The sequence below is a fragment of the Ursus maritimus genome, unplaced genomic scaffold (assembly GCF_017311325.1).
Source record: "Ursus maritimus isolate PB19 unplaced genomic scaffold, ASM1731132v1 scaffold_33, whole genome shotgun sequence".
NCBI classification, from domain to species: Eukaryota; Metazoa; Chordata; class Mammalia; order Carnivora; family Ursidae; genus Ursus; species Ursus maritimus.
The window spans coordinates 27,243,257-27,270,352 of record NW_024425897.1 but is presented as its reverse complement, the minus strand read 5'-3'; the positions used below and the strand labels follow the sequence as shown (position 1 = coordinate 27,270,352).

At 51.2% G+C, this 27,096-nt stretch overlaps 1 protein-coding gene across 1 annotated transcript; it reads left to right on the top strand.

The window, feature by feature from the left end:
* The first annotated feature begins 54 nt into the window (after positions 1–54).
* Positions 55–26,666, top strand: SLC15A4 (solute carrier family 15 member 4). Its single transcript, XM_040620037.1, has 8 exons — positions 55–579; positions 5,826–6,121; positions 10,320–10,488; positions 10,873–10,950; positions 11,385–11,553; positions 19,334–19,489; positions 20,599–20,757; positions 25,649–26,666. The coding sequence occupies exons 1-8, from the start codon at positions 55–57 to the stop codon at positions 25,795–25,797; spliced, it is 1,701 nt and encodes a 566-aa protein (XP_040475971.1). The 3' UTR covers positions 25,798–26,666.
* Positions 26,667–27,096: the final 430 nt, after the last annotated feature.

Sequence of the window (27,096 nt, the reverse complement as noted above, 5' to 3'; positions counted from 1 at the left end):
GGCGGCGGCCGGAGCAGTTGCGGCGCGGAGCGGCGGGCCGAGCGCGGCGGGCGCATGGAGGGCGCAGCGGGCGAGCGGGCGCCGCTGCTGGGCGCGCGGCGGGAAGCGTTCGCGGGCCGGCGCGCGGCGTGCGCGGCCGTGCTGCTGACGGAGCTGCTGGAGCGCGCCGCCTTCTACGGCGTCACTGCCAACCTGGTGCTGTTCCTGAACGGCGCGCCGTTCAGCTGGGAGGGCGCGCAGGCCAGCCAGGCGCTGCTGCTCTTCATGGGCCTCGCCTACCTGGTGTCGCCGTTCGGCGGCTGGCTGGCCGATGCGCAGCTCGGCCGCGCGCGCGCCATCCTGCTCAGCCTGGCGCTCTACCTGCTCGGCATGCTGGCCTTCCCGCTGCTGGCCGCGCCCGCTACGCGCGCCGCGCTCTGCGGGGCCCCGCGCCCGACGCGCCTCCGCAACTGCTCGGCGCCCCCCTGCCCCGACGCGCCCGCCCGCTACTGCGCGCCCGTCGCGCTCGGCGCGCTGGCGCTCGTTGGGCTGGGCGTGGGCGCCGTTAAGGCGAACGTCACGCCCTTCGGCGCCGACCAGGTGAGCGCCTCGCGGGTGCGCCAGGTGCGCTCAGGTGCGCACGGGCGCAGAGGAGGGATGGCCCCACAGATGGAGGGGCCCTCCCTTCTGGGGAGGGGCCATTTGGGAGTGATGGAGAGGAGAGGAGATCTGGGAGGGTGTCCAAGGTAATGGCTGTCGGAAGAGCTTTCCGGGACTCGCCAGCAACAGGTGCAAAAGCCCTGGGGCCGGGAAGGGAGCGATGCCCTTGTTGCTGAAGCTGCTTCCATGACAGTCATGCTGCAGTATATAAATGTATCAAATCAACACGGATTGTACACACTTGAAGTCCCCTAAGGTTCTATGTCAAATACCTTTCAAAAAACCAAAAACAGAACCAGGGAAAGAAGTGGTAGGCAGGGACCAGGTCCTGTGAAGCTTTTAAAAGGCTTTGAGGTGTGTTTTGAATAGAGTGGGGAGCCTTTGTGGGTTTGGGGGAGGAGTAATAGGATCTGATGTTCGGTTCTAAAAAAGGGTCTTCTAGAGCACAGGTGTGTGCCTGGCAGCTGAGGCCTGACCGCCAAATCTGGTCTACTTCCTGTTTTTGGAGGGCCCACAAGCTAAGAATGAGAGTGGTTCTTAGGTTCCTGAGTGGTAGGAAAAAAGCAAAAAAGAGTCTTTCGTGACAAGGGGAAATTTTATGAAATTCAGATTTCAGTCTCCATAAATAAAGCTTTATGGGAGCAGCCCTGCCTGTTGCTGGCCACACACGAGCCTGGGCTGGGGCTGCTTTCATGGTGCCGTGGCAGAACGGGGGAGTTGTGACAAACACTGGGTGTCTCTCAGAACCTAAAATACTTATGCCCTGCCCGGTTACAGAAAAAGTTTGTGACATGTGATGTGGAGATTAGTGAAGGAAGTGATGAACACAAGCATACCAGGTAGGAGTCCGTTACACTGGCCCAGTTAGAGAGAGGGGTTTGCACTAGATGGACTCCGTGGACATGGAGTCAAGAGCGTGGATTTAGGGGAAGTCGTCATGGTAGAGTCAGCAGCAGTAGGGAAGATCATTCCCTAGGTTTTTGTGCTGAATAACCATGATTCTACCAACGGCTTGCTGTGCACCAGGCCCTGTGCTCAGTACTTGATTGGTCCTCGTGACGCCTCTGCTGCTGTTGTGCTCGTTTTACAGATGAGGAAACCAAGGCTTGAGAGGATCAGTCATGTGCCCCAAGTCGCACAGCTAGTACATGACTGAGCCAGGGTGCAGGAGCCTGGCCTTTGAATCTGAGCTTTAAGTAAAGGACCTGTGTCAGGCTACCCATGACAACTAGGTGTTACCTTCTAACCATGTTGGGAATGATAGCGGCCTCATGTCCCGGATTCTTCCTTCTCTGCACCAAGAAATGTGCTTTACACACGTGAACTCATCGGACCTCATGCGAATCTCATACCCACTTGTCCAATAAGAAGATGGAGGTACAGAAGAGGGCCTCTTTTTGTTGTAGTGAGTGATCCGGCTGGGGCGGTAGTCCGGCTCTGATTTCCTGATTGCTGCTTTAACCGTGGCTTCGAGATGGGTGTTGTGGCGCATAGTGCAGTTGGGGCGGAGTTGGGTGTCTGGGCCCAGGCTCGTGGCCCAGCCGTGGGTGCCGTCAGTGAAAGCACAGCATTGGCAGCACCGTGAAGCACCTTTAAAGACCGGCCACATGGGCCACGTGCTACGTGAACATTTGTCTTGCCCCTCACTGTCCTTGTTACACTGCCTTATCTGAACCTCAGGACAGTTTACAGACTGCTCTTGTCTGTTTTACCGGAAACACCCGGGGAGAAGGTTCGACCCGCCCAGAACCACAGCAAGGGAGTGGGAGCTGGGTTTTGACCCAGGCAGTCCAATTTAAATGTCCATTCTCTCCATTTGATAATGGACCAGCAATTAACGTTTCATAACGGACTGTGTGCTCTTGTAGAGGTTATCAAGAATGAGTGACAGAACAGGAACTTTTTTGATGTGTAATAACACTTGGACATTAAAAAAAAATGCTCTCTTCTACCAGATAACTGGCTTAATCTCTTCAAATATTTTTTTTGATTTTTCATTATATTGAGTTAGCCAACATACGGTACATCGTGAGTTTTTGTTGTAGTGATCAATGATTCATTCATTGCATGTAATACCCAGTGCTCATCACAACACGTGTCCTCCTTGGCTTTATTTTCAGATTCACGTGGGGTGAAATGTCATCATGTTACAACTTACTTTTAAATTATTCAGCCTAAAGAGTATTTCATTTATAGCTACAGAAAAAGAGAACCAAGGATCTAAGTGAAGGTTATATAAAAGTGTATGTTTTGCTGTTACTTCAACTTTTGTGTAAGATTAAAACATTGAAGTACAAAGTTGAGATGTCCTTGAAGTGGTGGATAAAGTGGACGTGGACCCTCCACGCACTGGCATATCCCTCAGCCATGAGCGCTGGAACATGCTACAGTGGGGATGAAGGCTGGCAACACCAAGCCAAGTGGTAGATCCAGACATGAAAGATTAGGCGTCCTTTCATTCCTCTTGTACGAAAGTGCCTGGCATGGACAAATCCATAAAGACTGGAAGAGGAGTGGCAGCCGGGGGCGGTGGAGAAGGGATGGGAAGTGCCTGTGAAGGAACGGCGTTTCTTGGTGGTGTGATGAAATGTGGAATTGGATAGTGTTTGTGGTTGCTCAAGTGTGGGCATGTCAAAACCACGGAGCCGTACATCTCAAAATGGTGAATTGTTTTGTATGTGGACTGCGTCCGTGACAAAGCATCTAGAAGGGAAGCCTTGGTACCCTTCTGTCAGGGTGCTTGCTCCGTGGCAGGTGCTGTCGGCTTGGTGGAGGGGGTGTGGCTCCGAGACTCAGGTCTGGGCGTGAAGCCTGCCAGGCTGGACCTCAGGGTGACTTAGCTCCTCATCTCCTGGCTCGCCTCGTTTTGAGGAAGTCTGTGTTTCTAAGGCACTTTTTATGCTTCTCTGTCACCCCCCCATCTCTGATATAGGGCCTTTAGGAAGTGTTCCCAACGAGAAATGAGTGGGGTCAGGCTGTGCAGCTTTGGGAGGTGTCCACTGGCTTGGGACAGCAGATGGGCCACTAGAGATGCCATGGTGATCCACACTGATGCAAATCGTGTCAGTCCCTTCATCCTCCCCTGCGCTTCAGCTGTTTGAAAGGTCACATTCTTTTTCTAAATAGCAAACTGAAAGAAGAAAAGCTTACTTTACAGATGTAGAGAGCAAATGATATTTTTTTTTCCTAGTGGAAAAAAAGTGACAGTCTCGTGCATTTGAAAGGATTTTTCCAAAGCAGCCAACTGTCTGGCTTACTGTATGTGGCTCTGTTCTGTTAGCTGCACTTTTCTGAGCTGAGGGCAGTGGTATCTGTTGACCTGTCACATGAGAGGCTGTTTACCCTCCAAGGGGAGGACTAGAGGCCCCTGCGCGCAGATGATGATGTAATGTGACTGGCTGTGGGCTCGCCAGCTCAGGGCACAGAAGCATGTGATTTGCAGTTTATAGGATCCGGCTTCCCATTTGTAGGAAAAAAATCACTGGTATGTGCTTATTTAGGGCCTTAGTAAGAGGCTTTGATTTCTAAAGTAACGTTAGAGAATTAGACTTGGACGTTCAAAGCAGCTGGATGCCAAGTTCACGCGGGACGATGTGCACAGTGTCGCCATAGGTGATGAAAGGGTCTGATGTACTTCAGCTAGTACGTACATTGTCTGCATTGAGTGTAGATGTTCTGTTTTACCGGCCCTCTTCCTTTTGAGGCCTGCTGAGCGCCCCCCATTACTGGTTCTTATATCTTTAGTTATATTTTCTCTGTAACCATTTCTCTGCTTTTGATTTTTCTTTCCTCTGGTCTTTCTTTGAATAGCGTGAATATTTGCGTCCAGTTTAGTGACATTTGTATGCATTGTGTCCCCATGAAGAGCTGTCTTAGAAATAAGAGAAATTCCCGGGACAACTCGTTGACTCTGTCCTCACGCCAGCATTTGGTGTAGGACCTCCGTCCTAGTCTGACATAGACGGGAGAGTTGAAGCCCCTCCTGAGAATGTGTGGTTTACTTAAGACTCAGATTTTCAGTCTGGGATGCTGGTGACCATGTTATCAGCTCAAGCATGTCTCTTGCCAACACAGTAGCCTTACTTACTCATTTTGGATTAAAATTTTTTTTTCTTTTGAGGAGCACACAATTTTATTTTATACCTGTACTTTAATTTCAAAAAAACAGAGGTTACAATATTGTATCAACTTATATGATTGCTAACAAGGTGCTTTTTTGTATCTTGGACTTGGTTGTTTGGGCCCCCATTGAAAACCTTCTTTGTGCTCTTCTGGTGGAGATTGTTCTGTGGAACCTGTCAGATCTATGATTGGCACAGAAATCAGTCTTTTGATAACTTGTAACATAAGGAGGAGACAGCAGAGGTTCCTAGAACAGCAAGCCGAGGACCATCTTTCTTTGCAACCCAGCATCGACCTTTAGCTAGTAAGCTTGTTTAGAAATTGTGTGAGATTACTGGCTAGAGTAGAGTGGTGTCCGTGTAGACGTGGACGTCACGGTGAGAAGGGAAGGAGTGGGGGGTGCCTGCCCCCACGTGGAGTGCCACCGGCGCTGTGGGGCCCGTTGCAGTAGTCCCGTGGGGAATGTTACCTGGTGCTTCTGCCGAAGTTCAGGAGGTGAGCAGTTGTTGAACCCTCCAGGAATCTCTGTCCTTGCCAGCGTGTCTCCCGGCTCCCTCCATAGTCTTCCTGGTCTGAAGTAGCGTCTAGTGTTTCAGTCTGGAGTTTCCTCCGTGGCCCGGATTGAGCAAGGCGTGGAGCTATACAGCAGTGGTTCTAAAACTTACTGTGAGTAGAAGTCACCTGGAAAATGTTTAAAAGGCTGATTCCTGGTTCCCAACCCCAGAGATGATGACTCGGTGGTCTGGCCTGAGAGCCTTGTGAATCGGCACTTTTGGGAAGCATTCCAGTGTTTGCAGAGCAGGCGGTCCCCAGATGTTACTTTGAGAAACTCTCTTGGATCTCCTGGATGTGAGCACCCTTAAGCACGACTCAGAAAGTGTAGCGGTTGAAGTTGTGGGGTGCTCCTTCGGCAGGGGTCTGGAGCGTATCTGTAAGCAGAGCTGAGTGTGCTGCGTTTCTTACACGCTGCCATGATGACGGTGACCATGGTCACTTCATCACACAGGCTTTTCATCCGTGAAGATTACCATGTTTCAAAGTCTGTTTCCTCCCTGTTGTTTTAGGTTAAAGACCGAGGTCCAGAAGCCACAAGAAGGTTTTTTAATTGGTTTTATTGGAGCATTAACCTGGGAGCGATCATTTCGCTGGGCGGCATCGCCTATATTCAGCAGAACGTGGGCTTTGTGACCGGCTACCTCATCCCAGCGGTCTGCGTCGGCGTCGCTTTCCTGGTCTTCCTCTGCGGCCAGAGCGTCTTCATCACCAAGCCTCCCGATGGCAGTGCCTTCACCTATGTGTTCAAGATACTGGCATATTCGTGCCGTCCCCAGAAGCCAATCAGAGATCACAGTCAGAGTGGGTGAGTGCCGAGTTGTGATCATAGGCTCAGCCTAACACGACTTTCCCGTCGCTGTGAATAAAGTACTCGCTTATGTCTAACGCAGGCTATGTGCAGGGCTCTGGGCTAGTCTAATGTCTCGTGTCAGCTCGAGGGGTGGTGTGGCATTACTGTCTTCCAGCAACCTGATTCCAAGCTCATACTTTTAGTGCTTAACTTCCACATTGAATTTCTTCTCAGTGCTGATTTAGATGGACTTCTTGCCTATATAAAGATGAGGGAGGTAGGGGTGCCTGGGTGGCTCAGTCAGTTAAGCGTCTGCCTTCAGCTCAGGTCATGATCTCGGAGTCTTGGGACCAAGCCCCGAGTCAGGCTCCCTGCTCAGTGGGAGCCTGCTTCTCCCTCTGCCCCCTGCTTGTGGTGTCTGTCTCTCTCTCAAATAAATAAATAAAATCTTTCAAAAAAAAAAAAAAGATGATGGAGGTAGAAATTGGCAGAGAGACACTCTACATATTGTGTACATTTCTCTTCGTATTCTAAAAAGCTTTAGACCCATTTGAATGACAAATCAAGCAGTTGCTTCCTTTGTGGGTACCTCCCTGTGCTCCTTAAACAGTAAGCTGTTGTTTCCCACTTCTGAGTCAGCAGCTGTGTTGGGTCAGGGTGGGCCCATCATCCCATTGTCACCGCAGCCGCTCTGTGACAGAAGGACATTATAGCATCTGGAGATGCAGGTTGGGAAACTACAACATCCCCTTTGTGTGGGACTTCCCTGTTTTAGCCCCAGAGCCCCACGTCCTGAGGTTTGTAGCACTGAAAGCCCCACGCCCTGGGGAAGTCCCAGGCAAACTGGGATGGATGGTAGGTCACCATCGATGCATATTAATAAGGCAAGTCCAGAACTTAGCCCGAGAAAAGACCTCAACAGTTTTGGTGTTTGTTTGTTGAAGCGTAATCTTCTCGTAGTACAGTGCATCCCTCGTAGCTGTACAGTTCTGAAATTATGACAGTCTTATTTGACCATGTGATCGTGGTGCGGTCAGAATATAGAGTATTTCCATCACCCCAGAGAAGTCCCTGGGACCCATTGTAGTCAACCCCCTCGGAATATTTTGATCAGAGTAGACGTTCCTGAGGGATGGTCAGTCCCTGAGCCAGAGGCTGACATTCAGCCACACGGAGCCTTCTGCCTCTCAGGGCAGCACGCCCATGGCTGGGTGGCCCTGACTGCTGGAAGGTTCTGCAGGCCGACCCCAGACCTGCCGCCTCCTGGCTGATCTGCTTCTATCTTACGTATGCCCTTGGAGTTACGAGAATGTCTGATATTTGCTTGCACGAGGTAGGCTTGAAGCTGCTCCGGAATAGCTCTTGTGGCCCCGCCCCTGGGCTTCAGGCTGCGGCTCCTCCGCGGTCCCTGCACGGGGTTCCCGCAGGCCCCGCAGCCAGTCCTGGAATCTGCAGGGGTCAGTGTGGCATTCAGACTCCTCGTTCGGAACTGCCGATGGTGGCACCACACTGAAGAATGTTTAAAAATTCAAACCATGCCTCCCTGTTCTGCTTTGCCAGAGCCTGACTTTCACTAGGCAGAAGCGGGGTTTCACATCCCAGGTGTTCATTCTGTAGATTGATTACTCACAAGCAGAATACATCTTCTTGTAAAGTTTCAGTGTGTCGGTGTGGGTGGCACCTGGTAGACATTTCAGTGAGAGGACAGTACTGCTTCATGGACGGTTTTGGGTTCTGAATGCGCAAATGGCCTGATGAGAAAGATCTGGACTTCTGTTTGGAAATCTGATTTCCTGTTAGGTTTGTTTTTGGACAACTGGCACAGTTAAGATAAAAAGGAGAATCTTGCAGAGAGGTCGGTGGTCCAGAGAATTCTCAAATTATGCTCTCCTTGTACACAGAGTCTGAGCTCTGTGACCTTGGGCAGGTGAATGACCTTGCCAAGCCTGCATTCCCTTTTTGTACAGTGGAGAGGGGCTCATCTCACACGATCATTGTGAGGTCTGAGAAGCTGACGTGCGCACAGCTCTCAGCAGAACACCTGGCCCATGATGAGAGTCCGGCTGATGTCAACTACTTGGTCAGGATGCTCTTGCAGAAAGTCGGCTCCAGAAATCGAGGGAAGTTCAGCATCGCATCACCCAGTGTTTCCTTTATCTGGCCCGGTTCTGGTTTCCTTCTGGCCTAGGTTGATCTGTGTCTCAGAGACTAGTTTAATGCTCAGTCCCTGTGTATCTGTTCAGTTCATCAGACTGAGTGAAAATAGCTCTAAACCTTCTTTGAGATACAAACCTCGTGGAGTTGAGAGGCTGAGAATTAATAGACGCCGTTCCTGGGAGAGTATCTTCCTGGGAGAGTGCAGCCGTGTGTGCGTAGAGACCCTGCACACAGTTCCAGGGAGCACGGCCTCCTGGAGCTGGGGCGCGTTCTGGGTCCCGTCTATGTTTCACGTCATGTGTGTCTGTGACTCCATGTTGGACCCTGTGTGTTGCAAAATGATACACTAACAACGTGTGTGAGTTAGGGAAAGTGTGAGGTGCGTGTCAGCTTAGTACTTTTCAGAATACCTTCATGACGTAAGCTAAGTAATGTAACCAGTAACATGTCTGAGTGATTCTGTGTGTAAAAATGGATTTGTTACTGGTCACTGACATGTTTTTAGAGAGACACATGTAGCATGATGAGGCATCACTGATAGTATCTGAAAGAGGTATGCAAGGACTTTACATTTTCTCTTGGCCAAAAAAATAAAATAAAATAAAATTGAAAAGCTGCAAATATTTTCAAATGAAAGTGTGGATAGAATCTTTGGAGTTTAGAATTTCTCTTTGAGTGTGGTTTTCCTACGTACAGTCAGGAGTAGTGTCTTTCTAAATTTATTCGTGTATCTCTAGCACCGGGTAGAACGGACCTGGGCGTGTAGTACGTGCCTGATAAATATTTGTTGAATTGAATTTAGTTGTCCAAAATTTGGCTAAAATATTAAGTTATAATTTTTAGTCTTTTGAGTCCCCCCCCCCATACTCTAAATGTTCAGATGAAGAAATGTCAGTGTTGTGAGACAAAAATGATTTAAAATAGTAGTCACTTAGTTATAAATTGGATAGGAGTTTATAAACTAAAAAGCAGACCACTGCCATTTATATATGAGTCCCAGAATTGGAAGAAGGGAAGAATTCTTAACGGTAATTCATTATCTCCTGGTATTTCTGGCTTTAGAGAATAGTTGGCAAATAAAACAAAATTTTTTTTTTCTGTTTTATCCCTAAGAATCTAAGAGCATACATCTCTGTTGGAGTGTTTTGGAGCTATCCACAGGGACGTGCTAATTTTATAATTAATGCAACTGTCCTAGAATAAGCGAACAGGTGCAGCTGCTAATGCATGAGCCACGGCCAGAAGGCCTGAGCTGTGACCATGCCCGACACACCTGAGCGGGAGGGTGAGGCCTGTGGCCAGGGAGCAGAGGGGCAGGTGGTGTCCCCTGTCCCTGGGCCTCAGGCTCTGCAGCCAGGGCCCTTTCGGCCAAATCCCAGCCCCGTTCTCTGGCTTTGTTACCTTGGGCACGTTCTCGACCCTCTCCATGCCCTGGCTTCCTCCATGGTGCAGCAGGACCAGTAAGACGACCCTGATGCATGCCTCCCAGCGCCGTGGTCCAGGTTAACGAGCGAGCACCCAGTGCCACCGGCTGCCTGGTGACATCGTCATGTCGCCGTTGCGATTGCAGTGCCCTGCCAGAGCAGAACCCTTCCTCACGGGCCCATCAGCAGCTGAACTCTAAGTCAGCAGCGTTAGTAACAGCGTCAGTGTTATGCTTGTGACGTTTTCACATTTGAAAAAGCCAAACAGTCCAGCCCATTTTTTTCCCTCAAACGCTCATCCAGCTGTGTAGCTGAAGTAGTGGCCAGCTTCAGACGGAACCGCTGGCCTTGCTCGGCGAGGGTGACGGGAGCCGGGCTAGAGACCGGACGCCGCGCTGTGTCTGCGGCCTGGTAACGTGTCAGGAGCCGCAGGCGTGCGTCCCGAGCAGGCGCGTGCGCGTGCTTCCCGCCGGTCCGGCCGCTGTGCTTCGTGTGCGCGGTTAGTGAGGAGCAGGGTGACTTGAGCAGACCAGTGCAGCGCGCTGGCTTCCTGCCTCCAAACTTAAATTGTTGCCACAGACTTGATTTCTGGGGCTGGAAGAAAACTAACTCCTTCATTTTATCTCCCAAAGTGAAGGCCTTGGAGTCCTTCAGCACTCTTCTAAACACAGTCTGTTTGATTCATGTAAGAGGTCTCGCGGAGGGCCGTTTTCGGAGGACACGGTGGAGGACGTGAAGGCCCTTGTGAAGATCATCCCCGTGTTCTTGGCTTTGATACCGTACTGGACGGTGTATTTCCAAGTGAGTGTGACGGTCGGGTATCTGTTGCTTTCCGTCCCCACCCTTGCGTTGGTCGCCCCCAAAGCGCAGGGCCGCCGTGCTCTCCTTTGCGGAGTCTCTGGGATCTCGGAGTCCTGCGTCCGGCTGTGTCAGGCGTTTTGAAAACCTTTGCATGAGAGAAGCTGAGAGCGGGTGTGCTTCTGTGTTTCCAGGCCCCACCTGTGGTTTAATTCCTCTGTTGCTTCTTTTCCAAAGCCGATGTCCAGATGACCTGTATGAGGACCAAACACTCGATCTGTTTTCAGAGCCGAGCCCCGCGCGCGTCCTCGCGGAGCGGTGTAGGGTGGGCAGCAGGCTGGCACGCGGGAGTGTCCCCACCCCTCACCATGCCCTTTCCACACCCAGATGCAGACAACGTACGTTCTGCAGAGCCTTCATTTGAAGATCCCGGCGATTTCCCGCATTACAGCCACGCCTCATACGGTGAGAACTGAAATGATGTGAAAGTGTCACCCGGAACTTATGTAACGGGCGGGTACCTTAGGCCAGTCGTAGGTCCTTCACGAGGGTCCGCGGCTGCTCGAGCCAAAAGCTTTCTCTTTGGGACTTCTGCTTATGTTACAGACTGCTTCTGTCGGCTGTGTTGTTCCCTAGGTGATTGACGGATGTCAGCCAACCACTACTATTCCCACCTGACTGTTCTCTCCCTAGAAGCACAGAACAATGCAAATGCACTTAGACATGAAAATCTTTTTCAGTTCCAGTGTCTTGAAACTGAGACTTTTTCCCTAGGAGGGTGTACTCTGTAGGAATGGACTCTTCTAGAATAAAGATTTTCTCAGACATCAGCGATGAGGTGAGTGAGGAGGACCTGCTCCTCCCGAGAACTAACCTTGTCTCGTGCGTTTCCATTCCAGTTCCCGGCGGCCTGGCTGACCATGTTCGACGCGGTTCTCATCCTCCTGTTAATTCCCCTCAAGGATAAACTGGTTGATCCCATTCTGAGAAGACATGGCCTACTCCCGTCATCCCTAAAGAGGATCGCCGTTGGAATGTTCTTTGTGATGTGTTCTGCCTTCGCTGCAGGTGGGGAGGCGTTTCGGTCGCATTTCTGGAGCTCGAAACTGGTGTTCGCCGCCGTGGGTGTCTCGGCACCGTGACCAGCCCCAGGTCACACTGCATGTGCACGCCCTAATAGAGGACAGCCATGGGGGCCGTGAACGGGGGTGTTCACTTTCTGGTTTCCGTTATGTGAAGGTTAAGATTTTCTCCCTGAGGCTGTGCCGTTTCTCTTCTAGAGCTGAAACCGGTAAAGTGCTCTGGAAAGTGACTTTTGGCTTGGACCGCTGGGGACTTGTTCTCTCCCTTCCGATTGAGATTGTGGACGACTGTTGATCACTGAATGGATGAATTTTTGTATCCGTCTCAAAGTTATGGGTTCACCCTTAACGTTCTTAACTTTAGGTCCAGAGTCACCTTTGGTCTGCCCCTGAACAATGGCGTGTGTGTTTTGTGAGGAGAAAGGTTTTATCAAGTCCAGGTCCGTGACCAGCCCCCATCCCCTAGAGAGGGGATGTGAGCCTGCACCCCAACCCCGATGAGGGGAGTGTTCCTTTGGGGGCCCCACTGTGTCTTCATGACTCTTAAATTCTGAACTGGGAGGTTGGTGGACTATCTTCTATGGACGTTCTCAACTCTGGAGTTCTTCCTTCATTAATATTTTGAAAACTGTGGAACCATAAGACAGCTTAGTTACATAACAAGAACAGAAAAGCTGATGTTCCTGAACCAACGGTATATCGCGCACTGTTACGAGGAATTTAACGTTAAGCACTGCTGAGACAGAATTTAATATTCTCCAGCACTGTTTCCCAGCAGCCTCTGTGCACTGTCCCCAGAGTGAACATATTGATATAGTACTTAATAGATTTAAAGAAATGAGTCCCTAGGCTTAAGAAATCTATATTCCAGGGACCAGGACATTTTAGAAGACAATTACGTTTTCTCTTGATCAAATAGATAATTAAAGTGAGGTCGTGTCTGAATGAAGTTTTTACTGTGTGCTCTGTTCATGATTCTGTTTCCCTTCCAATCCTGTGGCACATGGGGAAATAAGCAAGAGCAAATAAAAACTAAATTGCAGTGGGGCTGTAATTGCGGGTCTCATTAAGCAGGATCAGAGATCATCAGGGCTGTCGGAGTCATAGCTGCCTGGGGACGGTGTCTGATTGTCTGTCCTGCCTCCCCTGAGCACCTACCACGGGCTCAGCTTTGGCCCCTGCAGCTCCCTTCTGTCCCTGCACTGGGGGGCCCTCTCTGCACCACGGCCACGTCAGTCATGTGCCAAGGAAGGCGGTCCTTGTTCTCTCCCCAGGAAGGGCGGTGTCCTCGGTTTTCAGGCATTCCCTAGGAGATTCTGGGCTTGGGCTCCTTTTACCGTAATCTTTTCTTCCGGTGCGATTGCTGGCCCGGTAGCTTCTGGGGGCCGCCCTGAGAACCAGGGAGGGCGTTCCTGTCGTCTCTGCACATGTTTGTGTAGGAGGCAGCTGACAGATGAGTGACCTGAGAATACCCCGTGGGAATGGCATCCACCCTTCACCAGTGCCAGCAGAGTGCACGGCACTTCACGCCCAGAGCTGGGCAGAACAGGCCCTGCTCTGCAGGCTGCCTGCGCCCTGGGGGTGGGGGTGAGGGACTGGTGTGGTCATGCGGCCTGAGGCTTCTGAGTTGGAATTGCTTTCTTAGAAATGGAAAGCACCCACTACGCTTGTGTTCTTCAGTAGTGGAAAAGGAGCCCCAAAGTCATCGGTTTGGAAATTTTAAGTATCTGGTACTTGATGTAAGCACAGTTTATTAAATGTAATGTAAACAGTGGCTTGAGCTTCAAGCAGTTTTATTTCCAGCTCTAGCAAGTATTTAATTGGAACATTAATAGGCTTTGAGTAGAGATTGAAACCATCCTAGCAAACCAAAATTTTAATAGAAAGGAAACTGTTTTGCCTTTGAACTTACTACCCTCCCTGTAACCAATCAGTATCTTCCATTTAGAACCATGCCTGCTGGTAATGGTTCATTCTTTCAGGTCTTGCAGCTGAGAATCAGGCAGGTCCCAGGGGTTTTTTCAAGTGTGCGTAAGGAAAAAGGAAGTGTGTTCACAGGTTAGATCTCCTTTTCCCCTTAAAGAACTGTGTGTGTGCTCCTGAATTACTGGGGCGATAGATGCTCACTGGAGGGGAGGTATCTTGGAAGCATGAAGATGAAAATAAAAACCAGCTGTAATTTCCCTGGAGACGCTCACCATTAGGACAGTGCAAACCTGCCTGGTCTTGGTGTGTCTGCACACGTGTACCCCCTCTGTGATTTTGCAGAAACAAAATCCTTTTGTGCAAGCTGATACGAGTCTGATGAAGAAAAAAATAAGTGTCAGGAAAACCATAAGAGTGTATAATAAAATATAATAAATAAGAATTAAGGAGGGAAAAACTGCAAATACAGACGAGCCCCCCCCATGCACACGCACGTGCAGGCACGCACACACAGACACACACAGACACACACACAGTTAAGCGCTTATAATTCCACCACCTTAGGAAATCTGTAATTGCATTCTGCAGGTGCATGGGAAAATTGCATACGTGTTATGTGGTAGATACGTTTATATTTCCTTTGTCATGCTTTGAGAACCAGCCCTGAAGTATCATGAATATCGTTCCATGTCAGACGTTTTCTCTGCAGTCCTCTGGGGTTGGGGGTTGGAGTGCTTGGGTTCATGACTCTGGGCCTTACTGCAGGGGATTTCTGCAAGTGTCATCATGGCATCCCTGTAAGGCTTTGGATAATCTGACGGAATTCTCTTCTGGGAAGGTAGTGACTCCGCCATCATCCCAGGCTGGTGGTGCCCACCCGTCCATGTGCTGGCCCCTCCATCACCCTTGGAGTGCTCGTCACACAGGGGTGTAGGCGGGAGTCTGTGCGCAGCCTTCAGGGCCAGAGAGCATCCTGAAATTGGGGCAGAACCCGCTGAGAGCCTTTTCCTGGGTCATACCTGCCATTAGTAAGAACCATGGGCCCACAGCAGGTTTTCAAAACTTAGTATCATACAGTCGATCCATGGTCATGACAAATGCACAGAGAAGAGCCACGGAGACCCTAGAGTGTCCATAACCCCCCATCCAGGGTGACCGCATGATGTCTTCCTAGGACATTCGCTGTTACAGCTAAGTTCGTCTTTTTTTTTTAAATAGAAGTGAAACAAACCATTCATAATTGCTCTTGCATATTATATACATACCGCTTTTCTATGTCAATTACACATTTAAATCATGGTTTTTAACAACTACACAATATCGCATTGTTAAATATACCATCGGTTCCTAGACCAGCCCTCTCTCAGTCCATAGGATGGCTGACTCCAGTCTATCTGCACGCCAGACACGCTTGTGCAGGTGCCCTCGTCCGTCCACATGTCTGCCCTCGGCTTTGGGTCCCCTTGGTGGGAAGTGTTGAGGCCACGGGCATGGGTTCTGCTGTCTGCTCCCTTGTCAGTGCTCGTTAGTTTTTCTGTGACTCTCTTCCCTGAAGGATTTAAACACAGTACATCTTCATTTTAATGTATGTTATGGTGATGGTGATTTCCCTCCCACACATCATCAGTCCTCGGATTCTGTGTGCCATTATGCCCAGTGGCGTTTTGTACCAGGGTTTTCTTGTTAATGTTGACCTGTAATCAAAACTTTCATCAGAGGAATAGTCTTTCCAGGGTTTTCATCTTTTCTTTAATTTTATTTATGGCATCTTGCAGTTTTATGCATTTCTTCATTTTAGATCCTGTGCATTTTGTGTTAGGTTTATTCCTAACTACTTGATGTATTTTTGCTCGATCACATGAGGAATTTTTTAAAAATTCTGAGTTCAAATGAATTCTTTTCAAACAGTCACTTATTTTCTTCAGAAAACATGGTTCCTCTTCCTGCCTTCACGGTGGTTCTCCGTCCCTGTGTCTCTGTTGGGCGGTGTTGGCGGGACTGTGTGCGGCGCTGGGAGAGCTGGTGGTGATGGAAGCCCGCTCCCGCTGGGACTTCGACGGGGCACCTCCAGGGCAGCTCCCCAGGGAGCTTAGAACCTGAGTTTGAGACACATTCGTGGTGATGCTAAATTTCTAACCTTTATTTCAAGTTTATTGGGTATTTCTGGTAGAAATGAATGTCAGATTTTTCTCCAGTAACATATTTTGGGTTCCAGGAGGATTACATGCCCCCCCCCCCCGGTATTCATGCTTTTTATTTATATTAAATTCCTGGTACTCACTCCTGCGGTTTCTAAAACAAACGAGTTTGTCCAGAGGGCAAGCTGACTGACTGCCGTCTACTGTTTTATTCACACCTGTGTGCCTCCATCCCTAGTTGACACCAGTCTGGGTTTTGGTGTTGGGGTCGTGTAGCTTCATAAAAGGAGTTGCTGGACCCCCACTTTCTGTGGGCAGGAGAGTAGTTCAGCAGGGGAATTCTCCGTGTGCTCCCTGGGGAGCTCAGACCTGTGCCTAGAAAAGCATATGAACGCGTTACTCTCTCAGGGGGAATGGGATGATGTTTTCACCTTTTTCTCAGTTTTGTCCAGATTGTGTTTTCTCTTGAATCACTTAAGTGTTTTTTAAAAAATGTCCCAAGTAAACCATTCATTTTATTGAGTTTTAGAAAAATTATTGGACTGGAGATAAAAATTGTCTTTTAAAAAAATCTGTCGTGTTTCCTTCCTCATTTCCAGTTTTGTGTATTTATGTGCTCTTTTTTTTAAATTAGGTTTGCCAAAACTGTATGTATTTGATGATTTTTCCATAGAAGTATTTCTTGAATTTATCAGTTTGACCTTCTCTGTGTTTTCTAACAATAGAGAATAATTGAGATATAATTTCTCTCCATTACCTTGGGTTTGTTTTGTGATTTTCTCTCATGAGTTAGAGTCTTTCTTTACTTTTGCCTCTTGTTCCCTGTTTAATAGTGAAAACCGTGGAATGGCATGAATTTGCCTGTCACTGCTGCTTTGTCAAGTCTCATGTGCTGGGATTGGTTGTGATTGTGTTGTTTTCTAAGACTACTGAACCTGGCTTTCACTTCCTCTATGACGCAAGAGTAATTCCAGAGACCTGTTTCCCTCCTACTGATGTTCATCCATTGGTTAATGATGCCTCGTCCTACTGTGGAATTGGGAGAGATCATGGCTTTGGAACTCCCGCATTCGGACTTCAAGCCCTCCTTTCCGGCCTGGTAGCACTTTCTGGAAATATTTGTAGGAGACAGAGAGGATGGTTCCTCTGTTGGAGCGCCATCGGCTGTGTTCATCAGATGCGTTCTAGCAGGAGCCCTGAACTGCAGGGCCTGCGAGGGGCTCTGGGGGTCCAGGAATATGTGGTGGTCTCTGCATCATCGGTCAACAGGGCATGGTCCTGCCCACACCCTCTCTCAGACACTGTGTGGGTCTCCCAGAGTGACCCCATGAGCGCTGACCTTTGTGTCCCCTCCATTCAGTGAGTTCTGAGCTGTGTGTTGTGTCCACAGAGGCCAGGGCCTGCCTTTGGGCCTCCGGATGGCAGCCCTTGGACCAGACGAGCCCTTGGTGGTTTTTGTCTTCTGTTCTGACGAGGACTTGGAGAGGCACGTGTCTGTCTTCTCTGGGGTTAACTGTGGCCCCTGTGGGAAGGTGGCCCCTTGGGGGAGAGGTGGTGCATGTGGGGGTCCTGAGCCCGTGTGTGAGGCCAGATTTTGTGCTGCTCCCCTTTCAAGAGCAAGGTGCCGTTAGTGTCCCTGGCTTCTGTGGAGAATAAATGCTATGGTGTCTGTGAAGCGGGGGGCAGAGGGCTGCGCGTTGGCGCAAAGGGCCCGCATGAAATGGAGCACATCTGTGATTTCCGGTGTGTTTCTCTTGAATCTTTCTGCTCTTGTCACGTGGTGTCGCCTCTTCCTTTGCTGCTGACCTCTTCCTTTGCTGACTGCTGCTGCGTCTTGGCTGTCCTTCCTGTCCCCTGACCCCCTCAGTGCTGGTGTGCATTCCACCCCCGTCCTATCCAGTGGGTTTGGTCTGCTTTGACCCCTGCAGAGTCATCGGTCCCTGAAGAGTGTGCTGCGTCCGCTGTTCCGGCACCTTCCTTCACGCTCGTGCCTATGCTTCCTTGTTAGCTCCCTGCTGTTACCGCAGGACGGACTGTTCCAGGGCCTCAGTGGTTGGCATCTCCCCTTCCTCCGTTATCAGCTCCTGCGAGCAGGGCTCCGTCCCGTTGTCTTCTGCGCGGTCGGCCACGCGCTCCACGCCCCTGATCCTTCCTACCACAGGAGAGCTCTCGTTCATCTTCACAGGCTCTCTTCCTGGCCTCATCCTCTGTGTCCCCCTGGCCAGCACCCTTGTTCTGCCTCTTCTCCGCTGGTCTGCATGGCATCTGTGACGTGGGTAAGACCACAGAGCAGGTCTTGTCCCCAATGGCATGCCCCACACGCAGTTGTAAACATGTCCTCTTACCTGTCTGGCCTCCCCTGTGGAAAAGAGTGTTTTCTCTAGCTTCAGGACTGCTTGAGAGGGTCCTTCCCTACAGAGCCAGCTGCGCTAGTATTGCCCCAGAACCTTCCAGCTGCACGCTGGTAGCCAGTGCAGTGACCTTACAGCGTGAGGGGAACCTCGGCTGACCCAGAGGAAGCCAGTCACACTTTGTACCGTGCCCAGAGGACAGCTGTCACTTGTGCCACCACCAGCATCCTGGCAGAGACAGCCCCGGACACTGCCACACCTCAGACGCCCCGTCCAGAGCAGCCAGGAGCGCCAGACACACGGCTCTGCAGGCCTGGGGCTGCTCCTGCGCTTCCTGCTAGAGGACAGGGTGCGGGGGCTGGGGTCCCCTCCACGTGCCTCTGGGGCAGGGATGCAGGTGTTTCTGATGGAGGTGAGCCAGAGGCCTGTCCTTACCTTGCTCCTTTGATACACGCTGTCCGCATTCTCCTTGTTGGGACATTTCCTGTGACCTGTAGCTTGGGGGCAGATTCCCAAATTCGTTTTCCCGTCCTCCTTTTACTGGTCGCCTGGACCTTTCTCATTCTCAGGTTTTAAAAGGAGTATTTCATAGAGTCCCCTGCCCTCTCCCAGACAGCTGTCCTTCTTCGTACTCTCTGTTTTGAATACATGTGTGTTTGTGTGTATAGTAAATACTAGGGCCCATCATCCCCTTCACGGCTCTTCAGAAACAAAACCGGTGACCTCTCCAACCTAAGAGCTTGGAGCTACAGCTGTTGCTTTTAAACTGTACTCTGATTGGTTTATTTTTTGTTGTACAAGGAGTGGCTGTGCTCTTGCTCGTTTCCTTGTGTCTTTTTGTTGCCCTTGACGACTGACCAGTAACGGAGCGAGATCACGGTGCTGCTGAGGGCGCAGGCTGTTTGCCGGGGTTCACCGGGGAATCTGGCATCGTCAGCCGTGGCAGTGGTTGTAGTCGTACCGGTAGTAAGTCAGTGGACCAGCCTAAATCCGTTAGCGTGGCAAGAAGGGACTACCTCCTGACAAGTGGGTGCCGGCGCTGTGACAGAGGGCGCACAGGTGCGCCATCTAGACATTGGAGGATTAAGTCACACGTGTGGAGCGTCTGTCGTGTGGGGCAGTGTAGAGACCCGCGGAAGTAGTCTGGTGGGATCGGTGCTTGAGAAACTATTTAGGAAGTCGGGAGCCGGGCAGTCCTTTAGGCCGGTTGCTTCTGGGGGCAGCTGTGTCACTGGGCCTTACCTTCTACTTTTTAGAATAGTCAGAGCATCTTGCAGCAAGCCTGTAGTGCTTTAGTTTAACTGCAGATGTGAATGAACAAGTGTCCTATTAACCTCCTTATGAATTCTAGGAATCTTGGAGAGCAAAAGGCTGGACCTTGTTAAAGAGAAAACCATCAATCAGACCATCGGAAAAGTCGTGTATTACGCTGCTGACCTGCCGATATGGTGGCAGGTCCCACAGTACGTGCTGATTGGCGTCAGTGAGATATTCGCCAGCATAGCAGGTGAGGCCTCGCTCCCACCGGGTCTGGGGCTGGCACGGTCCGGAAGGGACGGGGCCAGGATGTCTTCCTGGGTGCTCTGTTAGAACGCATGGAGACGCAAGCGGCCTATTGCCCTTGGGTTTCGTGGCAGCAGCTGTGGTTCAGAAGGTAGTCAGTACAGTGAGACCGTGGCTGAGGTTCTTGTTTCTGGGTATAAAAACAGGGTTCCCAGAGACATTTCTAAGGCTTGTCCACTACCGTGGAGGCGCCACAAGAGAGAGAAGGAGGAAGAGGCCGTGGGTGGTTCTTCCCAGATCGGACACTTCCTAACCACAACTCTGTGGTTACGCCGTGGCAGCCCAGCCGCCAGCTGCCACCAGAGCTCTGGGTGTGTCAGGTCGCCTCGATGAAGGAGGCAAACCTAATTCCTGAAACCTGTTGCACAGGCCTCTCTCCTCCTGAGAGCAAGATTCTGTGGGGTGTAGACAAGTGCCTTGTGTGCAGACCTGTTCCCAGCTGCTGGAAGGGCGAGACAGAGTGATGACCACAGCCGGATCGATTGTGGGGGGATGCAGGTGGTGGTTCCCCTCCGCACCTGTCCTCAGACTCAACGCAGAATGCGCTCATGACTCTGTGAAGGAGATGAACAGAGTGGTCCTTCGTTTGGAGTACGTTGTAAATCTCCACTTGTAGTTGTTATAAAAATCTGAATTTACAGATGTCTACATTGAAATTATTTTAGAATGTATTGCCTTTAAGGTAGAAGTCTTACGTAGAATCCCCATTTTAGTCTGTATATGTTGTTTTCAGACCCTCCTTAGTTGAGAACATAGAAGTTTGCTGCTTTAACCATGTAGATGAAGCAGTACGAGAGCCGACAAGTCAGGTGCTACCGTGATGTTTGAGAGTGAGGACTTGAATTTTTGCTCCATGACTTACTTGAAGGACTGTCATGGTGAATAGAAGGGGCCCCTGATTTTGACCTTGTGTTAAATGCAGTCTTCAAAATAGGGAAGGGAGCTGCCCTGCTTACCCGAGTCCCCACGTGGGGCCCCGTGCTAACCCTGACATATTTAGGCAGGGGCCCTGTCAGCCCACCTCTCACAGAAACAATGCTCTTCTTTCTGTAGGTCTAGAATTCGCCTATTCGGCCGCCCCCAAGTCCATGCAGAGCGCCATAATGGGCTTGTTCTTCTTCTTCTCTGGCGTGGGCTCGTTCGTGGGCTCTGGACTGTTGGAGCTGGTGTCCATCAAAGCCATCGGCTGGATGAGCAACCACACAGACTTTGGTAAGGGCCACACCGTCTGTTTGAACACGGCCGTTGGCAGAACCCGGCGCTCGGGCTGCAGTAGGCGTCCCAGCACCTGTGGTCATGTTAGCGGAGCTCGGGCGCTCGGGAGCTGGCTGAGACCCCTCCCCACCTGATCCCCTACGTCCCTGCGAGTTTGCCGGGGCGCAGGTGAGCCCCTCTCTGTTCCGGGGCCAGATCAGCTTGGCCACACCTGCGGGTCTGTGGGGCTGCTGCTGCTTCCTCGACATATCTTGCCTCAGTAGAGTCTGTATCACCAAGTTCTCTTGGTTTACCTTGGTTTGTGTTTGTTCTTCTTTTCATGACAGTACCTTTAAATTTTCTGCTGTTGAAGACACAGATAATAAGGTCCTTTCTTGAGTCACGGCTCTGACTCGTGACCGTCAGGAGGGGATTTTACCGCTGATGCCAGTAGGTGGCATGTTGGGGCGCTGAGCAGAATCACTCACCAAAGACAGAGTTCTGCTGTTCCCAGATCTGTGGTAGCTTTTAACTGGACGCAGGCCATGAAGGTTTCTCTCTTCTTACGTTTTGCCTGTGAAGATGGCCTTATTACTTGTTCTTGCTCAGTCATGCAGCATTTGCTCGGGTCCAGGGCCCTTAGCCACTTTCAGGTCATAAATCTTGAAACTCTGATGAATGCCTGCAGACTTTCCCAAAGAAAATACAGAATTCCAAAGCCCTTCCCTGACTGAGCGAACATTCCCGTCCTGAGGGGTGAGTTCAGGCCTGTGGAGCTGTGGAGTTCCAGTGTGACTTCCAGAAACCATAGCCGCCCCCGCGGCCCCCGGAGCCCTGGCACGCTGTGCCCGGCTGTGGGAGCATCTCCACGGCTGGCTCAGACCGGGTTGTTCTGAAGAGAGCAGGCAGGGCTGGGGCTTTGCTCTTCCTTCCCGGGCCCCTGGGAGGACCATGGAGCAGGGGCACAGTGGCTTCTGGGAATTCTCACGGGCTCTTGGTGTCCTGTGATCTATTTTGCTGTGCACAGGACAGACCTTCAGAGAAAGTCTTGCTGCAGAGACCAGACTCTGTGATTCTTCTGTTTCTTTGTCTTATTTTTCAGCGTATCTTAAAGGCTTGGTTGGTTTCGGTGATTTCATCCCTCGTCACTGATTAGTGTCTCCAGCTTCACCATCATTCGCCCTTCATTTCTCACAGGCTAGTTTCCGGCTCCCGCCGTGAGGCTCGTCTCCAGTCCCTGTGCCCGGCACACACAGGTCTTAGAGCTGGATCCTGTGTGTGGTGTTGTTTTCAGAGCAGTGTGTCCTAGGACAGCCCTGCACCGTATCTCGTGCTGTCCTGATTTTCACACCAGTAAGGAGAGTTGCAGCGAGCGGTGTCCGAGCCCCCAAGGCCCCGCAGCCCCCAAGGCACGGAGAGGATGTGGACGAGGGAAGCGCACAGTGGGCCAGGCAGCTCACTCTCAGCGCCCTCCCACCTGGGGGTTTGGGGAGAGAATGGGCCCAGGTAACCCCCACCACACACACCCAAATAAAATCTTGCTTCGGGAGAAGGAGCAGAGGTGTCCTGGGCGCCATCTGTGCTTTTCCTTTCTGCCCTTGGTTGAGGTTGGTGATGAAGCAGGTGGCGTTGAGCCGGCTTAGCATCTTACGATTGACACACGAAGTGGCTCCGTGTGTTGTTACAGGGCTGCGGTGTGGAGGACGAGCCCCCGCTCGTACTCCGTTGCTCCCTTCCCTACCTGTCCCGCCGGTAGGCTGGGTGTTCGTCCTCATCATCATCACTTAGATCCGGGGTAATTCAGACTGTTAAGCATACCAGTCTTTTTTTTTAAGGATTTTTTTTTTTTTTTGAGGTTGGTTTTAGAGCGTGCACAAGCAGGAGGAGGGGCAGAGGGGGAGAGAGAGAGAAAGGGAATCCCCAAGCAGGCTCCATGGTGAGAGGGGAGCCCAGGCGGGGCCATTCCCACGACCCTGAGATCATGACCCGAGCTGCAGTCAAGAGTCGGACGCCCAACGGAATAAGCACCCCTAAAGCACACGCATCTTAAGTGCACGTCTGGAAACATTTTAATCCAGACCGGGATGCAGGACATTTCGGGAGGCTTCCCTGTGCCCTGCCATAGGCCGTCTGCTCACCACCCCACCAGGCGCTTGGTGCTGCGACGTTGGGCACCGTGGACTCCTCCTTTAGTTTTTGCTCTGTTGTGGCTGCCTCCGTCCCACACTTGCATCTGGGAGTCATCCCCTGTGATCCCTTCTTTCTTACTCTGAGGAGTAGCCCATCAATGAGTCGGTCACAATTCATTGATCTGTTCTGCTCTTGCTGGGTGCCCGTGGTGTTTCTGGTGTGAGGTTATCATAAGTAAAGCTGCTGAGGACCTTCTCACACATACGTCTGGGGGCACGTGTGAGCTCATTCCTCCAGGGCCCAGGAGTGTCTTATCATATACAGCCTCCCAGAGTTTACTGTCTCAGGTGCGCTGTCCTTCAGTCTGTGAAGAGGCCCAAGGCAGTACAGCGTGACTGCTTGTGGGTGGTGAATGGGCTTCTGAACACCCTTCCTTATCCCACACAGGCCGACCCTAACAGGGAAAACTGTACTTCTCTTGGCTTGCCAGCTTTGAGCTTCAGAAGTTTAAGACTTATTTACATATTTACTTGAGAGAGAGCATGCGCGTGCCAGCGCATGAGCAGGGGCAGAGGGAGAAGCAAGCTTCCCGCTGAGCAGGGAGCCTGATGCGGGGCTCGATCCCAGGACCCTGAGATCATGACCTGAGCCTAAGGTAGACGCTTAATTGACTGAGCCACCCAGGTGTCCGAGCTTCAGAAGTTTGAAGTGACTCCTTAATTTGGGGAGATTTCTGTTTCAGTATTGGCACATAGAGTGACATCATCGGTGTCCCGACAGCCAGCTTGTCTGGTACCGTGGAGCTAACACAGCTGGTGACAGGAAAGCCTGGGCCCCACGAAGAGTGTGCCGCCTCCCAGTGCCTGGGATGGAGCCGGCGCACAGTAGGGGCTCAGTCACTGTCCTCCGCTACCTGCTGTAGATGGTCTGCTAGAAATTCAGGTATTACCACACCCCCTCCCAGACCGATCCACGTGGGAAATTGTTGCCCTCTACAGCCTGCTCGAGCACGCGTACAGACGTGTTACGTCCATCGTTAATTGTGTTTACAAATACAAGCACCATGAAACACTGCAGTTAGTTAGTATGTGTTCAGACGCAGAAGAGAAGTTCCAGAACAACCCAGCTTTACAAAGCCCTTCAGATGAACAGAAGCCTCGAGTTTTTAATAAGCAAATCAGAAAGCTGCTTCTGATGCATGTGAGAGAGCACAGCTCTGGAGACGCTGCTGACCAAGGACGCGTCTTGATTCGTCTGTCGAGAAATGTGTCCGCCTTTTCAGTGGGTGACGAGGGTGCGAATGGAAGGACGCCTGTGGGCCATGATGACGGGGTCAGGCTTTGTCAGGAGCCCAGGGCGATGTGTGTGAGCAGCTCTGGCTGTCTCCAGACACACGTCGTATTTTCTACACACTTCTGCTTGCTTCTCCCCATTGACTGGTTGTGGTCAGTGGTGCCGTGAAAACTCCAGCGGAAAGACTCCTGGTTTACAGACTTGGTGGTCCTGGACCCACATGTTCAGTGAGGACGGTAACAGGCTGGCATCGTGAAGCCTTCATGTGTCCCGGGTCCTGTGCGGGTACGTTACCTGCACGTTTACTCCTCACACCGACACTGCCTGCTGGCTGCTTTGTCGCCCCCATTTCACAGGTGGGGAAACAGCCCGGAGGAGGGCCAGCATGTGGCTTTGAGCTTTGTTCGTTGAGCTTCAAGATCTGTGTCTGTAACCTCTCCAGCCTGGTTGGGGTATATGGGGAACGACACGGAACAGTGTATGTGGAAGGCCGTGCTTCGTGCTTGGGCAAAGTTGAACATTAGGTATGTTAGCTGTAGAGACGAAATGTGCACCCGTTTCACTTTGAGGGTGCCGAAACCTGAACGTTTTGGGGAAAAATTTAAAAAACAAACTCTGTCTTCCTGTAGTATGTAGAGTGTATGCCAGCCGTCCGCCCTGGCTTGTGAAGGGCACACGTGTGGGAGGGCGCTTACTGTCCCTGAACTGCCGACCGGCACGGGACATCCAGAATCCTAACTGGACGTGGTGCCCGGGCTGTCCCACGGTGGGGCGTGGGGCGTTGGTAAGTGTCCAGATTCTAGACCCGTGCTGTGGAGGGCATCACCTTCAGGATCGGCGTGGGAATGGCCTCGTCAGGACCGCTGTGCCCTGGGCCAGCCAGCAGCCCCCAGGGCGAGCACTGCAGGAGAAGACCGGGACGAAACACCATTCGGTCCAGTGTTTGCTTCTGGGGGGGCAGGAACAGAGTGGGGTTGTTTGTTCACATTCCCCAAACTTTCTGTATTGGAAAAGTTTAACTGCAAAAAGACTTTCTCGACATCGTTTCTGCTGTGGTCAGTGGACGCTCCCTGCATTCACCTCGGACGGTCCCCTTCAGCCCACCGCTTGGCTTCTCTGGTGGATGTGGTCAGAAGTCGGTCTTGTCGCTGCGCTTCCCTGGCCAGGCACTTTAGCCCCATCCTTCCGTCGTCCAGTGGGGAGACGTTTGAGGAGCAGGGGGCCGTTCACGCCAGAGACCGCAGTCTGGAGCCCGTGCTGGAGACAAAGCTGGCTTCAGAGCGGCGTCTGCGGCGGTTTTAGAAGCAAAATACTCGTGCGTTTTAAATTACAGAGATAAGATTTTTTTTCTTCTTTCTCTCTTTTTTTTTTTAATAACCACAGTTAAAAGTCACCCTGACTTAGCTAGAAACCAAACTTAATAGATAAAATCTCAAACAGGACCTAAGTGCGGCTGACGTGCTCCTTTCTCCTCGTTTCTCCCCAGGCAACATTAACGGCTGCCATCTGAACTACTACTTCTTTCTTCTGGCTGCGATTCAGGGAGCCACCCTCCTGCTTTTCCTCATAGTCTCCGTGAGATACGACCGGCAGCGGTCGCGAGCCAGCGGGGCGCCTGGCAGCAGGAGGACCTGACGTCCCCAAGGCCACAGCCAGTGGACTGAAGGTGGCCGTGTGCTGAGCAGGACAGGCTTCTCCAACTTCCTGACCATGCGCATGGTCCCTGGATTGTGTCTCCTCTTCTCCCAGATGCGCTGGGTAAGTGCCTTTCCATGGTTTCCCTCCCGGAGCAGATGCGGGCTGCTCCTCGTCCGGACTGCCGTGAACCCCTGGACAGAAGCCCACGGCGGAGCTTCGGGCCTCGGGAGACCGCGTGTGTGTCCGTCGGCGTCGTGATGTGTTAGACGCGGGTACCGTTTCCTCCCCGCATACCGTATGATCTCACTTTATTTTTCCCTTGTTGACTAATAAACATCTACTTATCTTGAGGAATGGTAGGGCTTTTTAAGAGACAAAAGTCTGATGCTGCAAAGATTTTGTGCAAAGGTCATGTCGAGGGTTTCTTCCGTAAGCCGCCAATCCCGCCATTCCCCGGCCCGTCGGTGCGTGCTGGTAGTGAGTGGATTTCGTCTGCTGCTTCAGAAACGACTTCTCTTTTCAGCGATTGACGTTGGATTTTTTTTCTCAAGAAAGAACTCGCATCAGGAAATACTTGAGATCGAGTGTCCTATCTGAAGCTACAAAACAACGTGCAGGGTATTCGAAACCTCGCCTCGCGTGTCCTCCTGGTCACCTCCTTCTGGACACCGCTGAGGTTGAAGACCAGTCGTGGAGGAACGTTAGGAACTCGTGACTTGGAACAGAATTCGTGTTGCTCGAGACCGTTGGCCGTGTTACACGTTACCTGTGGACTCGAGCTGTGTGGTGTCACTGGCTTCTGGATTGTTCTGGTGCTGGACGTGGGGGCCCTCATGTTGTTAAATAAAGTGTTCTCTGTTGCCGTATTTTTGGTGTAGCTTTCTTATAAAAACCCATCAGATGTGCGACCCGTTAACTACCTCACGGGGTTCGTTCACCACGACGGAGGAGGTGCAGTTTCCCAAGTCGGAAGTGACAAGAATTATGTAAATCACCTGCTCCTGTCACAGCTCTTTGATTTTTCCCCGATAGTGATTCTTACGCCTGCTGTGTGTTAGAATAGAGTTTTATATCTGGAGGAAGAAAATGAACCCAAGAGCCCCTGCACTGTTGCTTGTCTGTCTGTAATACAAGGTACAGGAAAGTGCAGGGAGATCCTCTGACTGGTGCAGTTCAGGCAGAGCGGAGACAGACGACTGTTCTCGGTGGGGCTGCCGGCGTGAGTTTGGGTTGAAAAGCACCGATCTCACAAATACGGATTCCACTAGAGATACAATGTATGTCTTCAGGATATGC

Coding starts and splice junctions, on each gene's coding strand:
- SLC15A4 (XM_040620037.1), top strand. CDS start 55: ATGGAGGGCGCAGCGGGCGAGCGGGCGCCGCTGCTGGGCGCGCGGCGG. Junction 580..5,825: donor CGCCCTTCGGCGCCGACCAG/GTGAGCGCCTCG, acceptor CTGTTGTTTTAG/GTTAAAGACCGAGGTCCAGA. Junction 10,951..11,384: donor TTACAGCCACGCCTCATACG/GTGAGAACTGAA, acceptor TTTCCATTCCAG/TTCCCGGCGGCCTGGCTGAC.